General features: G+C 35.8%; 1 protein-coding gene across 4 annotated transcripts in view; it reads left to right on the plus strand.

The window, feature by feature from the left end:
• The window catches only part of LOC135123655 (uncharacterized), a 482,510-nt gene that overhangs the window by 413,229 nt on the left and 49,963 nt on the right, over positions 1–19,318 (plus strand). For all 4 annotated transcript variants that reach the window (XM_064048495.1, XM_064048498.1, XM_064048496.1 and 1 more), the window contains one exon: positions 15,864–16,114. In XM_064048495.1, the coding sequence (XP_063904565.1) occupies positions 15,864–16,114 (251 nt within the window). The remainder of the gene's footprint in view (positions 1–15,863; positions 16,115–19,318) is intronic.

The raw sequence follows: 19,318 nt of genomic DNA on the forward strand, positions 1-19,318 counted from the left end.
CTGGGGGAAGAAAAAGTCGTTTGGAGCAAGCAGCCCCATTGCGCTGAAAAGGCCCTAAGCCTCAGCAGCGCCCCACATACCATATCATGTAATATCTTAAGGAAAACTGTACCACCAACCAGCTTGAATAAATGTATTTTTGACTTGACTTTGATCCCCATTGTTAATTTCGAAATTCTTTTCATGATTATCCACTGCTGTTCCATATTCGAAATTCATTTCTTCATTTTTAACATTTACGACTCCTGTTTCTTCAGCATTTACTTCATTCCACGGTCTCCGTTTGCTTATTTTCAGAACCTTTGCCTGGTCATAGCGAAAGATTCCTATCAACTGAAAGCTACCGAGGTAGTAACGATTCTTTTATTTACAAATTTAGTGTGTTTAGTAACGGTTATTTGAATAGTTTTCAGAAGAACAAAGTTCAATTCTTATTAAACGCTCATCAATAAGCACTTAATCTTTCTAACGAAATATGTAAATACGGTTCTGGGAACCAACCCCGAAAAAGCCAATTACTCGGATACTTTTATGGGGATTAAGATCAATAGCAGTCAGTTGAAGGTTGGCCAGGGACTAATGACATCATAAAGTGAGTAGCTAAATATCTCGAGAAATACTTTGGCTGGTACCACTATCCCAAACCGAGTGTTTTGAAATCTTGCAAACGTTTTAAAGTTGTCGTAAGTATGGTAAGTAAATTGGTAATCAAAAGTTTTTCTTTTTGTCCCTCCAAAAAAGTGATGATGTTATTGTAAAATTTTACCGAATTGTTTAAATTTTTAGTTCTTTAAATTTTGTAGAATCCCACACTTCTGCATGTGTGCTTAGTGAATTCGTGCGGTATTTTTACCCAAGACATCCAAATTTTTGGAGAAAAAATCAAAATTCTATAACAACATTTTACAACTTACCTTTGGAATTGCAAAACCGAATGCTATGAAATTTTGCAAACGTTTTCAAGTTATAGGAAGCATGGTAAATCGTTAGTCAAAATTTGTTCGTCATGTTACAATTTTGCCGAATAAATGTTAAAATCTAAGACAGTTTTTTGAAAAAAACTGAGTGTGGTTAATTACTTACTCTCTCTTCTGTGTTGACCAGAGAGAATTCTTTCGAAGTACATATAAACATAAACAGTCGAAGTTAAGCCTATACTGAGAAATTGAGAATAATTACATTTTTTCTCGTTAGTTACTTGCATTAAATATATTTTATTTGGAATTTGCGCCCCTGGCGTAGGTGTTGCAGGGGTGTTAATTATATCATTGGTTTTAACTTTAAACCTAGAAGATATCACAAACCGAAAATCGCAAAATCAAATTTTATATGTTTTAAAAGAAGCGGGATATTTCAGACTATACTTCAAGGGCGAGGGAAGTTCTGTTGAAATAACCTTCGACCATTTTTTTCTAACGTATTCAATTATTAACGTAAGCCCCGATTCAAATATTCAATTTCTGAAACATTGTCTTGTAGCTAGAAGTTCTCTTAATTCCATATCGAGTTGAACAATAATAGCGATGTATGTCCCTATTTTGAATTTATCTCTTCCAGTCAGTTAAACATCACCTTCTCAAGATTCATCAGCGTGTGAATTTCTCGATCTATTCTATATTCGTATATTCTTCATCAACTGTTAATAATATTTTGATAGCTTGTTTCTCATCGTAATGAACATTTCTTTTGTTGAAAATTCAAAATTTGACGATAATTTAAATAAATTCGTCAGCTTACAATGTGAACTAAATATATGTTTAGCCAAGAAAGGGTCAAATTCTACTCTACAGATATCATATAATTTCCATTACATAACTATCAAAACTTTTCATCAGTACCTCTAAAAGTCAAACTTCAAGAAGATAATTTCTTTATAACAATCACGATTCGGAGAAGAACTTCCCTTCAATACTTTATGTCTTTCTTCGTTTCTTAAATTTATATCAATTCCTGGTGCACTTCCTTATTTAAGCATTATTATTTAGTTAACGATGAAACTCAAACAAATACCTGGAAAGGCTGTTAGAACACTGACACGTGATCAGTTTTGATGATTCCTAAGCCAAGAAAGTCTCCTAACAAGGCTTCCTCCCAATTCTCCCGACTACACTACCTTACTGAAAGAAGGTAGAAGAATAAAGCAGGAAAAAGCCTATTCATACCTAAAGTTAATGTGTGCTGGGGTGCCACAAGGAAGCATACTAGGTGCCATTCTATATGTGCTCTATACACGTCGTATTCCATTCCTAGAACATGAGACAATCGCAATGTTTGCGAACGATATTAGAGCTATTTTAGCAGTTTCTGAAATCTTTAAATTAATGTTAATTTAATTAACATCGAAACTATAAACAATAGGTTAATTTCATTTATAAAATCACTAACAAAAAACCGACGAATCGGAAAACTTGCGTTTTTGTAATCTATGAACTGTAAAACATTAGGCAGTCTGAAATTACTCATTCCTCACTCACCCTTTACTTACCTAGCGCTCGGAAAGTGAACGATGGGGTGGCAGTTAATGACACTACTTATGCTTCACTAAGCCAAAGTACTGTCATTACCCTGTTGAGTGTCGTTTCTCAAGGGAACATAATGCCATAGTAAAAAAATAATTGGCATATAATATCGTAATGATTTACAAAAAACGTTTTAGGCAATTCACGTACAAAAATTTCACTTCAGCATTGCTTAAAAAGCTATTACGATCATCGAAATAATTGTAGGTTTAGGCATAACGTCAAAACGGAAAGAAGCTTAACAAAGTTGATAATTGCCAACATTCCTTAAAGCTTTTTACGCACAATCGCCAGCCCCTCACTTAATTATATAAAAAGCAAAAAAGCTTTTTTTCAGGTTTCCAAATTCACTGACAAATTATTTAAAACGTCTATAAGCATGTTGGCGAATTCGCTCTCCTTAAATGGATTAACTTTGCGAATTAAAAGAAGCATCAAGGGAACAATTTAATCCATGTTGTATAGCAGTAGATCAAAGAAGACATCGCTTGATATTAAAGAAGTTTAAGGAGAAGCAAGTCGCCGAGAGGCCGACAGATGTAACGAGCTTGCGACAACTTTGATTTAGACGCATTTAATTAAACCAAACAAATCCGAGTCTGCGGAAGTGAAAAGAAAAAATATATTCCAAAAGCTCGGCCCGGGGCTGCCACGATACACAGTCAAGATTCAGATGCAATTATGCAAATTAATTCCCCACGCAATCAACAACCGGCAACGTGCGCAGCCTTTATGGCGGGCGTTACGTAAATTGTGAGGGGAGTTAGTCAGATTTTGACTGCTCGAATATCGACGCTTTTTTTCACGTTCCAGGACTTAATGGACCTCGCTTTAATACAGCTTAAGTGATTATTAGTTGGAGGCAGTTGGTAACTTCTGTGACCTAGATAAGACAAAAACAGACTGTGAATTATGCATCTCTTCGCTGTTTGTGACTCGGTAGTTCGAGCACTTTCTGTGTTTGGAAGAACTTCTGGGTTTAAATCAAGTCAAAGCAGATTTTCTTTCAAAATAAGTAGTCTTAATATTCAGAATACTTGATCGAGACTAGCAAGCTGGCTAACTTATATGCATTAATTAAATCTACTTTTTGTGTCTTTCCAAAATAATTTACGACGGTTTGATATCAACAATTTTTAAAATTTCAGCCCTACAATGTTCGTTTAGATTTTTACTCGGAGGCCCGACGACAGATAGCTGGAAACGGGGGATCTATTGTTTCGAGAAGTACAAAAGTCAGTTTTTGGAAATTAAAATATTAAATATAACCTAACAATTTTTTTTTAAGTATTATTTATATAACAATCAGCAGACGTCACATGATTTGTGGTGTATTCAAAATATTCAAATTGAAATCATGCGTTGTAAAATTCGCTTTTTTATTTTTAAAAGAGTCGACACTGCTACGGAGCTTTAACCAGATAAATGAATATTGTTGGTTCAGTTGCAAGTTCACAGAATTTAAACTGTGTTGCACAATACGCAAAATATTGGAAACAAATATCATTCGTAATTTTAATTCAAACCAAGTCAATGATAATTTCATTCCGTTTTGTTACTAATAATAAATTTAGCTCCTCAAGAGATCGAAACAACGTACTGCTGAGCACATTCAGTCAAACAGTATAAATTTCTAATTTCAGGCAACCCTTTTATTAGCGACAAATATTTGCGCAAAGTTAAAATTACCATTACTTATTAAAACACTAGCTACACAAGTCAGAATGTATAATAGACTCTTTCTAACAATATTTGTAAACTGCTGCGTTAATGAATTTTGTCTTGTGTGCAGTGTGAACGAAATAGCATATCGATATTATACGTTTGCATGCTTTATAATGAACTGATTTTTGAGGTAATGTTAGTGGTGAAAACTTATATTGATTTTAGTAATTAGTTCTTGTACATTATTCATATTTTTAACATGCTCTTGAAGCAAATTTAGAAACGAAAACACGTTACTGAAGAAAAGAGAATAAAGTTTAATGTAGCATTCGTCAACTCTAAAGTATAAATGGAAACAACAAATAAATTCTAGTTAATATGTCTTTTACTTGATTTTACTTCCCAAACGTAACCTAAGGAAGTATTGTAGTGGGGCCCATCGGGCGAATAGCTACTTTCCGTCTATCTGTCGGCTGTATCGATCTTTATTAGACAGATAATCTCCCAAATTGCCGAGCCCGTATATTAGATGCTAAAATGCTAACCAAATTGTGTCTAATTAACCCCATCAACAACGTGATAACGTCCCTTCAAAATTTTTCGTAGTAAATAGGATTTATATTTTATAAAATGACATATTTGTACTTGTGATTTGTCAATCTGCTTTGAAATTTTACCCGAGCCATCCAAATCTTCTTCTCTAGTCGGAATCGACACACGTGTTCTTGCTGAAATGTTGATAGGAACATTTTCTCTTGGGAAAACTCACTAGAAATACAGGTGCGTTCGAATCAAAGACAGTAGCAGAGTAGAGTAATATCGCGTCATAATAAAAAAAAAACTAGTTCAAGTAATTACATTACATAAGACAGGTATGAGAAGACGCAATTGCTGGTTAAAAATAATATTCCCAGCGGACCACCTCATAAGCTATTTCAAAAACTTTAAGAACCATTTCCTGTATAGTTGAAAACAAAGTGTTTGTAATATTCGCAAACAGTTGAGAATCAATATACAGTAGTGTCGCGATAGACCGAACTTGAGGTAATCCGGATGCTTCCGTAATCCGGATGGGGTTGTTTCTCCCATTGTGTACATTGTAGTCCGGATATTGTAATGATTTGATAATTGGAATTCAAAGACCAATTTATGTAAGTTGTGTTTACGAAAAGTTTTAACTTGATTCAACAGGTTGTCAATGCTCGAGATCATATAATGAAAAAGCTGTCATGGGTATATCATAAAAATATCCTTGTGACATACACTTCACAGCTTAAACGATATAGCTTTTGAAAAACAACAAACCTATGTGTAAAGTAATAGGAAAGTACAGAAAAAATAAAACAATCAAATATAGTCAAGTTGGTTAAACGGACTAAGGCATCAGCTTCAACTCCTAATTCTCGGAAGAGAGCTTGGGTTCAAATCCCAGACCTAATTTTTTTTTCACGAATTTATAATTCAAATACGAAATAAAATAATCAATTAATTACTCAGGTTGGCCGAGCGGTCTAAGGCGTCAGCTTCATGCTCTGATTTTCGAAAGAGAGCGTGGGTTCGAATTCTACACCTGACAGTTTTTTTTTCTCTGCGTTTTGCTTGGATCAACAATCTGCATTTCCTTTTCCATCAATAATGCGAAGCATGAGTTTTGCAATACAGCTTATCCGTTAGAAAAATCCAATTCAACAATTTTGTTTTGTGTTTAAATAAAACATATTTTAATATTATGTTATTTACTTATTTATTTAGGAAATATTGAATAAAGTTAATTCTAAAGATATGTTTTAGTCTTCGATATGTATATGATTATCACATGCTGGAATTTCTTCTACCAATTTTACGCATTACTTTGGGGCAGTCTTTTCCTATCGTATCTATGAGATAATTTTCTTTATTTCTTTCTTTCTATCACATATACGACCTCTACTCCAGGATCTTTGATGATGATATAATATGATATAATGATAACGTTCTAGATACGAGCTTGTTTCCTGGTCCATTCGTCCAATTCCTTGAACTGTACTGTAGGTTTGAAAGCTTCATTTACTGTGTTAATTCCGTCGTATGTCCTAAGTTCTTATACAATGAATTCTGAAATTGTACGTCGACTACAACTAACTTCAGCTTGTACTTGTTTTACATTATTTTTTATGATTCGAAGCGAAATATTAGACTGTAAAACATATAGTTTGAAATAGTAATCAATAATTGTATTATTATCGCTGTACTTTGAAAGTTTAGTATGTTTTACAGCGGCATATTATACAGTCACTTTAACTTCGCGTAGTTCTTTTATTATAGAAACGATTTCGTTTTGGTGACCCGAATAACGCTATCTGAGAGGCTACTAACAAGTTCAGTTTTTAGCCGATTTATTTAAATAATATCAATATACACAATCAACTTTATTGTTGTTTACTTCTTTAAACAGTTCTGATCATCTTTCTTTGGTTTTTTCTATTCTTCGTGATAATTGAAAAAAATGGTCCTATAATATTATTGTATTTCATCCAGTGTTCCACCGTATTCATTGAAATTTCTTCCATACGCATTTGTTCTCACTAAAATTTCTGTACGTTTTCCTGTCTTCTACAGCAAAATGAGTAGGCTTCTTTTTAAATATAAGTTCATAAATTTCAGGGGTTCCTTTAAGTATCTCATTGTCTATTTGTATATCTGGGCCTATAAAATGTACCTCTTTCGAACCATTGCAAAGTTTTTCTGAGAAACTATCAAACTTACGCCTATTCTGTGATAAATTGGCTTTCTGTATCATAATGCGTTTCATCATTTATTTTCGAGATAATTCATGAAAGTCATTTAAGTATTCATTGTAAACATCTGCATTAATGACATTTCTAATATCAATTTTGTTGAACTGCACAAATTTTTCAAGAACGTCATCGAAGTTATAATTGCCATTGTCTTCCACGGGATTGTATTCGAAGGCATTTGTCTTTGTTTCTGTTTTATTTATTATTTCATCGAAATCTCCTTATGATAAAATGTCATATTTAGCACTAATCAGACTCATTTTATCTTCTCTTTCCTTTTTGATGGGATAGATTCTCTTCACAAGATTAGTAACCTTTGTAACATTGTTTTATAAATCTGACCGACCTCAGACGAGCTCACCAGAAGGGGTCAGGTCAACTGAGCACAAAAGGATGTCAAACGTCCCATAAAAATAGTGGGGCTTCTAGCTCAGGTCAAATGAGGTCAAACTGAGCTAGAAGCGCCACTATATAATTAAGGTTATTAACCGGACATCCCTTACTGTCATTTGAACATAATGATTACAACAAAGTTTAAAATAAATGCAAAGAAAACCTCCCTACAAAGTGAGCAAATTTTTAAACTAAAGTACGGTGCGATATTCTGCGAATATGACGCAGCAATAGTGTAAACACTAAATAAGAACGGAACCACAAGTCGATAATTCATCCTCCGTTTAGATATACTCACGCAACCGGCAAAAGCAGAAGGATCAATATGTGTTTTGATGATATCCAAACAACGCAATTAATTAAAGATTGAACGTAGTAATTAGTTCAGGCAATTCAAAATCGCGAACTGCGATGGGTGTTGTACTTAGAAGCGCCATCCTGGCGTATCATTCGAAACAAAAGAGCAAAAGAGGGGGCCTTTATTGTTGCGTTGACTCTATTAAGCCGGACATTGTCAGCGTTTTTCCACTAAGCGTTTATTACAGGGCAAGTGGTTATAATGTGGCCATTTTTGGAGTGTAATTGCTGAAAAACTTTTCTGGATTATGTGAAAGAGATAGGTTTTGGAATTGACAAACCATTACCTTCATAGGAAAGGAATGAACTGGATTTACGGCTTTATGTATTTTTATTTCTCCTGGGTTGTCACAAACAGGTAATCTGATCGTGGTTGATTTAAGATCTTTACATTGCAGTGGTCTGTCGTACGTACGTGAAAGTATATTTTCAACATTTTTTGCTTTTAATTTTTATTTTGGTCTATAGATATTTGAAAGAAAAATTATTCTCCTTTTAGAGATTTTGCTTATACTGGGGTTATTAACGACTGGTTATTCCTTTGGCTACATGCCAGTTCCAGTTATAGCTCAGATTTCAATCACGCAGTCAGTAATCATTATTCTAGATGATTTCCTGTTAGTTGATAAATGTAGGTATCGATTTATTCAATATAACGCCAATATTAACGTTGTTAAGGCGTAACACGATATTACGTGTAACCGAGTTTAACATTGCAGGCTCTTTTCCAATTTTACCAATTTTCATTAATTAATAACAGCAATTCTATTTGCATAAAACACATTCACCAAGCAACAAGTGTTAAAACAGCTACACCATCCAAACAAGATTAGCCCTTCCAAAGTCCTAATTGAATTAAAATAATATCAAATATTTACATGTAATAGGAAGAAGCAAAGAGAACGAGGCACAAACATTTTCATTTTCCCCGACCTCTCAGCGGGACCCTTGTGATTTTAATTTACTTGCTTTTAATAAAAATTACGAGGAAAAGAAAAAAGGTTTCTGTGCTCACTTAACTTCCGCGTTTTCGTGCTGAAACAAAAAAGCTATAATTTGTATTGGGGGGTTTACCGGTGGGTGGAGGAACGACATCACGTACAATTAATTTTCCCACCAAATTGCATACTCCAAGTTCATTTAGGTGTTGAAAGGGCGCGTATTTTACCGACAGTTTATTACCTTTCCTAAAGTCGCCTCAAAGATCAATGGAGAATTATATTAAATTTCTCGCCTCCAGCTAATAATGTCACTGTCTATGGAATATGAGTGGCAATTCTTCCATTTTTCAATGGGACGTAAGTTCGCCTGACACTTTTAATATTTCACGGGAATCACCCCTCCCCTTAGTCACTTTCTCTAAAGTTTATTACGACAGACGGTCGCCGTTGACGTATTCGCCGGAAATGATTGATCTATATTGAAAACTAAAAAAGTTATATTGCGTAGGGGGCGGCACACGTCAAACTTTGATAGAACCCGGAATTGTTCATCGAAAAAACAATTTTCTTGCGTGGACCATCAATGGCGTTTTCCCTGGAAACTTCGAAAAAAACATCGTTTTAAACAGCTACATATTTGTGTTTTATGAAATAGATGTTCATGTTCTAGTTCAATTTATTGAATTAATTGAATAATACCTTGTGGAACCATTGTTACTGTTATGACTATGAGTTATGAGTGTACGCACATTTGTATCAATACTTAAACAAAATGTTTAAGAAAAGTCATTCATTACCTACAGGTACTTGACTGCACTTAGCAAAGACACAGGAACTTTGTTAAAGTCTTCAACTTTAACTACTTTAAGTACTACTTCTGAATCGGCTGATGAAATATTTCTAAAGCTGCAGATTCCTGTACTGGAATAATCCTTCCAGCAGTATTGATTTTGTTTTCAACACCTTCTTTAGTGAAACATTTCGCCGCAGATATTGATGATGATAATGACCATCATCTGTGTCGTGTCAGTATTGTAATGTTGACGCTAGGATGAGCCAGTGAAGTTGTCGAAGAGCAGCGAAAATAGTAGCCGGTATAGCACTCCGTATGCGGAAATTTTAAAATCTACGCAACCTTCCAGATTAACTGAGAATCGTGTTAATGCCTACTACGTTTCACATTTGCATTTGCAGACTTCGATCCAGTACTCTCTGCAGATTTCCAGAGCATTTACTGATGCAGACTGAGGTAGAGTTGTTAAAACTCTGTCTCCGTACGTCTTCGTATTTGGAATTGCACCTATAAAGGCGTGTTCTCTAGATTCTGCATTATGACTCGTTAGATTAAGTAAGTCGTCAGTGCGACATGCTTCGTACACTCCAAAAATGACTACCATTTATCAACGAGGACATTCATTCACGACTGCAACTTAGGAGGAAAAATACTTGCATCGACCGAAATCTGGACGATTTGTCCTTCTGTGTCTACATACATGACAAAACTTAATAAGTTAGCATCACCTGAAAATAATGCATATTTAATTGTTTACAAGATAATCGGTTAATTAGGCGTACCTTTCGAAATGATGTTTAAATAATGTAATTCTAATTGCCATTCATTGACTATACCAATGTCAACTGATCTTTACAAGAATAATTTTAACTTCTCGGTTAGCATTCAGTGCCCAATGTTGCTTAGTTCTAAATACATTGGTGGTTGCCAAAAACGTAAATTTTGTAATATTTGTAAACTCAAATTCCATTTTATTTTTGTTTGTGTTGTCTCATTACAAGCTTGGAACTTTGAAACGTTAAAAATCGTTTAATCCAGAGTCTGCAAATTTGACAGCACCGCAAGTGTAATGGCATATTATTATATAATATTTAACTAGAAATTTTGGTTATCGTTTGCGACGAAACTCCGTGGGATCAGTGACGTACCTCGCCGCCGCTCCTTAGACGGACTAGTCGTCACTTTCACATTACGGGGGTGGCGCCTTTCTAGGGAGGTGGTGTGCTCAGGCGCCAGCTCCCTCTCCGAAGAAGAAGCATCTAGGTTGCTCTACAGCCGAAGAAACGCATTTCTAAAAGGTCTCGTAAGCGACAGCGAAAACAATAAATAATACACCGGTAACTATTTCAAATAAACGGTTTTTATTGCCTGCTAACAGTTACACGGCCAAATAAAAACTTATCGGCTAAAAAATAAAATACAGTTTCGGCAAAAAACAAATATATCGGTAACGGTCGTTCCGGGTTCCTTGGCGACGGTTGCTGCCTGCTCGGGGCTGCTGATGATTCTAATCGCGATGGCGCACAAGAAAAAGAACGGTGACGATAGAACGGCTCGTACGCTCGGGGGCAGCCAACAATTGCATCTAAAACCCAATTCGGTACTTATGGGTTGTCGGTACGGTCGCCAGGACATAAATTTCCACTTGCACTTTTTAGTTCTCCCCAGGACAACTGTTTCTGGAAACCTTTACTATCTTCAATATCCGATCAACTAATGATCCACTTCCCGATTTCTAACCCATAAAATACATCGTAACATGGATTACAAGGAATTTGGCATCCGGTCAGGGACTACGAAGCAGTTAACTAGCATCCGACCGACGACGATGATGAAGCAACCGGAACACTAGGCCTTGAAGTGCCTGATACTAACGTGGGACGAATGTACACCCTGAAGGAGACACAACAGATGGCTAATATGCAACGGTTTGGACTGTCCACTAAAGGAAGCCTGGACGAGATCCGCCGTCGAATGAAGGTATTTCTGAGGGTAGAACCCGCCATCTATATAGAAACCCACTAGAGATGCGACCCCTGAAAGCAGCAATTTAATTTTTGCCGCCGTTCGAGCGCCTTCCTGTTGGGGTGTCGATACCTGAAGTGTTGAACTAGACCTTCACCGCTGGAGAGTAGGGGGAAGAGGCAGAGTGAGCTTAGGCATTAATCGGCTCTCTCTGCCTCTTCCCACGACCCTTCCGCGTCCTGGCATTAACCGAAGGACTTTCCAAATTTCCGCCTCCAGGCCTTAACCAGAGGACTTTTCGATCCGAGCTGCCGTCTCCGAACCGGATGGTGTGCTGCTCGCACCGCTAAGTTGTTGATAATTTGAGACGACTCAAGCAAAACCTACAAACATCTTTCACAAGATTGTCTCAGCAGTCAGAAGTTCCTGTTGTAACATGAAATTGAACAAAGGGTCCAAAGCATTGACAAAAAAAGGTTACAGAATATTTCTGAAATTATAAAGATAGTGAACATCTGCCTTGAACAAAATGGTGAACATTTTCAATATTTACTGGTTTTTTCGAATGATCTCAAGGTTATACCTGCTTACGCCCAAGCACCCATGAACGAATTAATTTATCATTGGAATTTCAAATTGAAACTCCCAGAAATCTTCCTAATTTAGAGTATGCGAAAGTTTATTATGACTTTAAAAATGCAGATTATGAAGAGTTTACTCGTAATTTATAAACTTTGACAAATATATTGAGGCCTTATTTTATTAAACAAATAGATTAACCAAGCTGTAAATATGGCTAATACGATTCCAATGAAGAAATTTAAATCGTCGCAGTAACCCAAGTGGTTTTCTAGTGAGTTAATAAAGCTAACTCGTTTAAAGAGACACTTACATATCAAATATAAGGCAACAGGTGTTGGCCCATATTAAATAGAATTTTCGCCTATTAACTAGAAGCTTGTGTAAAATTAAAACAAATAAATCTTAGAATGAATATATTAGACTAACGGAATGTGACATAAGTTCCAATCCGAAATTAGTTTGGAAATATGGGAGCAATGAGATTATAATGAACATTTATCCCAGTTGTATGAAATTTAATAATATTTCTTCTCCGGAACGTACTGAAATTGGTAACTTATTTGCCAAATCCTTTAGCTCCTCGCGACAACATCGACTTTAGCAGATTAATGGTTACTGGTAAAACCAGTTTGAACTCTAGTACGTTAACTATGAAAGAAGTGTTTGATAGTCTTTTAGGTTTAAAGTCTTTCATTTTTAATCTTATGTGTGTTTAGTTTAGCTAAGCGTATTTGCTGTTTAATTATCGTGAAATCAGCATTCAATCTACCTTGCCTAATTTTCTTGTTCATTTAATATCAAAGCAATTTAAATTAGCTTATAAACACTTAATAATAATATTAATGATAATAATAATAATTCATGACACATAACATCGATTTTGTGAAGGGAGATCAACAACAAATGGGTTTTTATATTAGAATTACATAGTTAATGTGTTAGAAGAAGGTAAGCAAGTGGGTTCTATATATGAAAACTTAATATACAAACTAAAAGCAACGAACTTAATGGCATGTTGCTTAGGCGTGGATTGAAAGCTTTATAGTAAACTGAGTAACTCGTAAAAATTGGAAATTACACTTCAGATCCAACTCAACGTAAATCTGGAGTTCCTCAGGATTCCCATTGTGGACCACTCTTGTTTAATCTCTTCAACAGCGTGTATTCTTCGAAACTACTGTTATTTACAGGATTACAGGTGATTTAAGACTTTTTAGAAATATGTCTACGTTTGAAAACTGATTTCTCCTTCAAAGTTATTCAAATAATTTAGATGAGTGGAGTGATTTAAACAATATGATACTCAATAATGATAAGTGATACAAAATTTCCTTTCATAAAGCGTGAAAATCTGTCGATTTTAGGTGTAAGATGAATAATATTCCAGTACAAACGGGTTCAGAAATTCTAGACTTAGGAGTTATTTTCGATTCTAAATTGTTTCATACCGCATATTCAGTATAACAGTCACAAAATAAACACATATATTTCCTTGTTAAAGTTTGTAAATTCAAGATCACATTGTATGAATTCCAATGTTGTCTAATTAACACTGTACCATTATATACAACTTAGTCCAACCTACTAAGGTGCTTTATAATTGTGACCGGCGACTTGAAACACTTTTCATGTCACACATTTTTTCCTAAATACTCCGTGTACCCGTGTTAATAACTACCACTACCCGGAAGGAAGTTTAATGGATAACTTACGAGTACTCTTATAGGTCCAGAATAATATACACATACATATAAGTACACGAACAATTTTTGTATACGTCTACAGATAGCTTCGATCTGTTTGACCTCAAATGTGTAAAAGCCCTCATACATATATATCTACGAACAACATTAAGCATATACATGACGAAGTAAAAATAATCCAGTTTACACCACAAGGATTTATGTTCAATTCTCAAAGGAGCCGAAATATTTTGCTTGCGGCGTGTTTTATCAACTTCGATTTTATTTTTTTGTTGTGGCAACTTTCGTCCAACATATATTTGTTGACAGACGACTGGTATTAATAACACAATACAACACTAAAAAATGACTGATATTCTGCATAACTACTACTGTATGCCATATCGGATTTATTGTCAATGCACCCCAGAATCGAAAAAAATCATTCATTCAGCGTAAAGAATAAAAATCCCACAGCATCATCCCAATGAAATTAAAAATCTTCATTTAATAGCATAATGTAATAGTTCCAACGCGCAACAGATTTTTTTTATCAAAAATTCCCAGTCAGCGACTGTTGTTTTTACAATGTCCTAATCTTTACCTAAAAAGAAAAACTCCACTTTTGGTGAATGCGGTTGTAAAAAAAACACTGAAATCAACATGTGTCAACAAACAAAATTTCATGACCTCACCAACTGTATCGCCGTCGTTTCCGCAAAAATGTTTGATGTTGCCGCAGAAGTCAAGATTAAAATCGCCACGAGCGCTCGGAGATATCGCCCGATTTTAATAAAGGCCTGCCTTATTGCAGCCATAAATCGTAGTTTTCTTTCAAAACAAGCCTGGCGATGGAGTTAATCCTACCCGGTCAATTTGTAGTTGGTGGTGCACACGACGCCGCCGCCATCTGTCGGCACACGGCGGTGCAGCACGCTGTCGACCTAACAAGCCAGCCAGATAATTGGAAAAGCCCCGGGAAATAAAACGATTCGGTCGGCGTGAAAACACCAGATCCAATAATCCCAGATTTAGTTGGCGCTGAAATAATGGAACGGTGACGGCATGGACATGGACTGTTGGACTTCTAAATCCCCTAGGTCTACTAATAACGGCCGCGTGCAAGGAAGTCTGCAACTAGTTTAGCAAAACAATCGGTTGTCTTAAGGCTATTAGTCGTAACAAGTTTGACTCTGGTATGGTTTATTGTTGGACCGTGTTTTGTTGTGTAGCGAGGGAAGCACCCGGAAAACAAGGTTTCGTGTATTCAAAGAGAAAGAACAAGCTATTCATGTACATCGGAAAATATATTATACAACGAAGACTCGAGCTCATGTTGGTTTTTGACCAAAGCTGCAGCTTTTACAATAGAATAAAGATCATTTTCATTCATCGGCGGTTCGTACTAGACGCAGACTAACATGGATATTCTATGTACTACGTAACTAAAATCGTTTCTTATTTTTTCATTTTGAAAATATTTTATTACATTTTAGTTCGCAACAGCATACGATCTAACCTTGTACGCGAACGAGTGCACCTTTTATAAACACTGGAAGAACAATCTCGGTTGCTTCAAGATACGCTTGTCACATGTGTTACAAATGATATCGCGGAGAATGGGAGTCAATATTATGACGTTTAAAAATTACATGTCTTACAACTTGTTTGTCGCTCAATTCAAGTTAGTACGATGGTCTAACGGCAAATTTGAATTAGGGCAGACTAGCAAAAAGAGCAAGCTGAGGGAAAACAAACAAATGCAGGGTGGGACGCATAGCGACAGAGGCGGGTGGCATTTCCTCGTGAGAGTCTATTTGTACTAAACATAACTACAACAGGCGACGTACAATTAACACTCGCATTATTGAGGCTATACTCCATTCTTCGCAAAAGACCCAGCCAGATAGGCGGTCTGAATCACGACGGCGAAATCCGGTATTCCAGATAAACATTCACATGAACAATGCAATATATTTGGTATATTGTGATTCTTTTAGAAATGTTTAGAAACAATTTTCTGCTTCTCTTACGTAGAACATTTACAGTTTTTCTAAAGACAAGTAACAATGAATAAATAAACTATCAATGCTAGAATTCTGCCTTTATCTTAAAGAACAACTAGGTACATATCTGATTCAAATGATTCTTCCTCGTATTCATTGCTAATAGTTGCTTTATTGTTGCAGATAGTGGATGGCAACGCGAAAACGGACGTTTCGAACAGAAAAGAGCCCGGCATCTTTTGTGGAGAGAGTGAGCAACCGCAAACTTTCATGTCGGAGACGTCCTTCGTGAAGGTTGTGTTCCATAGCGATAATTTCACCGACCAAACTTACTTTAGTTTCGATACGAGGGCCGAACAGCAACTCGTAGTATATTTGAGGTATGGGCAGCATCCGGAACTTTATCCAAATCGCCGGGGAGAGGTCGTACAAGGGTAAGTTTATGACATTTAGAACTATAACTAAATACATACATTGTCATTATATCGAAGACTTAACGCAACTAGTTTTTGATGACAAAACCGGCATTCGGACCCTAATGAACACAAATTGTGCTCGTAATGTTTAAGTTTATCCCGTTGTAAGAGTAATTTGTATATGCGTATAATTGCTACAATTGTGTTCTTGGATGAACAAAACCCTCGAGAAAAGTCGTTCTACAGACAAGTAGATTCATTATAATTAGCATCTAAATATTTTTATTTTTCGACATCCAAATCGTTTGGAAAGGTGTGCCTGCTATGCTGCTGATTCCAGTAGATTTTACAGGACATTTTTATTTATGAAACTCTATCGTGATGTAAAACATTTCAGATTTTTTCCTTGAGATACAACTAAATATGCCTTTAAAACACTTTTTTTAGTTCGAATTTCGTTAAAAGTATGTAATGAATGTGTGGTACGAATTTGCCGTCCATTTTAGTAACGCAGAGCTGCACTAGTTGCGATGAATAACCGTAAATTATGTAGATTACTCAGCCATTTGAATTTGGTGCCGCACCACAAAGACCGCAAGTGATGTGTATCTGCCTTCTAAAGTTATTCCATGTTGCACTTAACGTTGCAACAACAGTGTCAGATATTGCCTGTAAATTTCGGATTTGAAGCTTAGTTCGCTATTATACACTTATTATTGTCAGTGCCACTTTTTCGAAGACGTCCATCAGTTTCTGAATAAAGAAATGTGTAACAAATGGCAACGCAAAAGTGATACGTGCTCAAGCTCGAAATTATTGTGTGATTTTTTAAATTTCTGCTCTAATTGGCCACAACACGTACTATTCCGGACACAAAATTTCAAAACCTTTTTCGACTGCTGTGGGATTACATTTTCCTAATAACAATTTCATTTTTTAATAAAACAATTGTCCAGTTCATACAGCCCACATGGTATCGAACGCACAATATAAGCATTCTTGATTAACCCAGTCGAAGTCCTGATTTAAACCCAGTTGAAAATATGTGGGGCTTGTTGGTAAAACATATGAAGGCACAAAGGGTGGTGTTTGAAAATAGACAGCAACTTTTGACTGCTATTACAGAAGCATGCCAGTCACTACCACCAGATTACCATAGAAATCTGTGCCTCTCCATGCCTAGAGGACTGGCACAAGTTATGCAGTTAAATGAGTCTATGACAAAATATTAATTTTTTAAACTTTTTTTTTATTTGATCTACTTCAAGATTTCTTTAATTAATTTATTAAAATATTTAACTGGACTGTTAAAATCATTTTAGTTAAAAGGGATACATACACCTGTTAAATTTAAAAAGCATGGGTGAGGTCAATAATTATTGTTGCGGAATCTATCAACCGGTGTGAAGACAGCAACGATTTACCAGCAACGATTTTAGTTCGAATCGTAATTTCATGCAGGCGGCACACACATAGAAATACATATAGGGCTATCCTGTAATTCGCTTATCAGTGGTTGTGCCACGATGTAATTCAGTGTGGGAGATCTTTAGAATTTATAACGAATTGTGGTTTGAAAAAAATTTAAAATTTTAGGGGATGAGGGTGTGCACGGTCATACCATACAGGGCACCCCTGTAATTCGCTTATCAGTGTTTGTGCCACAATGAAATTTAGAGTGGGAGATCTATAGAATTTATGATGAATTATGGCTTGAAAAAAATTTCAAATTTTAGGGGATGAGGGGGTGCACGGACATACCATACATATAGGGCACCCCTTTAATTCGCTTATCAGTGTTTGTGCCACGATTAAATTCAGTGTGGGAAATCCTTAGAATTTATGACGAATTATGGTTTGAAAAAAATTTCAAATTTTAGGGGATGAGGGTGTGCACGGTCATATCATAGAGGGCACCCCTGTAATTCACTTATCAGTGTTTGTGCAACGATGAAATTCAGTGTGAGAGATCTTTAGAATTTATGATGAATTATGGTTTGAAAAAAATTTCAAATTTTAGGGGATGAGGGTGTGCACGGGCATACCATATAAGACACACCTGTAATTCGCTTATCAGTGTTTGTGCCACGATGAAATTCAGAGTGGGAGATCTTTAGAATTTATAACGAATTGTGGTTTGAAAAAAATTTCAAATTTTAGGGGATGAGGGTGTGCACGGTCATACGATACAGGGCACCCCTGTAATCCGCTTATCAGTGTTTGTGCCACAATGAAGTTTAGAGTGGGAGATCTTTAGAATTTATGATAAATTATGGCTTGAAAAAAATTTCAAATTTTAGGGGTTGAGGGGGTGCACGGACATACCATACATATAGGGCACCCCTTTAATTCGCTTATCATTGTTTGTGCCACGATTAAATTCAGTGTGGGAAATCCTTAGAATTTATGATGAATTATGGTTTGAAAAAAATTTCAAATTTTAGGGGATGAGGGTGTGCACGGCAATACCATATAAGACACACCTGTAATTCGTTTATCAGTGTTTGTGCCACGATGAAATTCAGAGTGGGAGATCTTTAGAATTTATGATGAATTATGGTTTGAAAAAAATTTCAAATTTTAGAGGATAAGTGTGTGCACGAGCACGAGCATACCATATGAGATATGAGGCACCCCTGTAATGCGCTTATTGTAATGCGCCTCTAATTGTAATGCCGACGCGTGTGAATGGAAATCACTGTACTTTGGCTGGTGCAAATATTCCCAATAAAGAATTTAAATTTTTTAACCCCGTTAGAACGACTCTTGGGGCGCCTTTATATTTGGTTATTAAATCACATGATTTTTCAGATGAGTTTGTCCCTTCAAATATCATTGACCAGCCCACCACGTGATACTGATTTTTATGTGAATACTTTACACTGCTACAATCCATACTTATGACATAGCTCATCTGAATTGACACTACACAGACAGTATTTACATTTTGGTGACAGTTGATGTTAAGGTTATTTTCAAAACCTTGAATCTTCAGTTGTAAAAAGAGAACACAGCATAATTTCTCTTTGATATTAACTTGTGAACCTATATTTTATTTGAGATGTCGGTAAAACAGATCACAAATATTAACACATCAGAATAGACACCGTTCTATTCCTTGGAACCGTCAAGACTTCAACATGATTTTCTGTGTGACTGTCTTTAAGACAAGTTCCTTATGATAAAATCACTAGATATAAACGTAAAATTTTAGCGTATGAC

Source organism: Zophobas morio, unplaced genomic scaffold (assembly GCF_036711695.1).
Source record: "Zophobas morio isolate AGI-343-1 ecotype UQ-CSIRO unplaced genomic scaffold, CSIRO_AGI_Zmor_V1 ptg000006l, whole genome shotgun sequence".
Lineage (NCBI taxonomy): Eukaryota > Metazoa > Arthropoda > Insecta > Coleoptera > Tenebrionidae > Zophobas > Zophobas morio.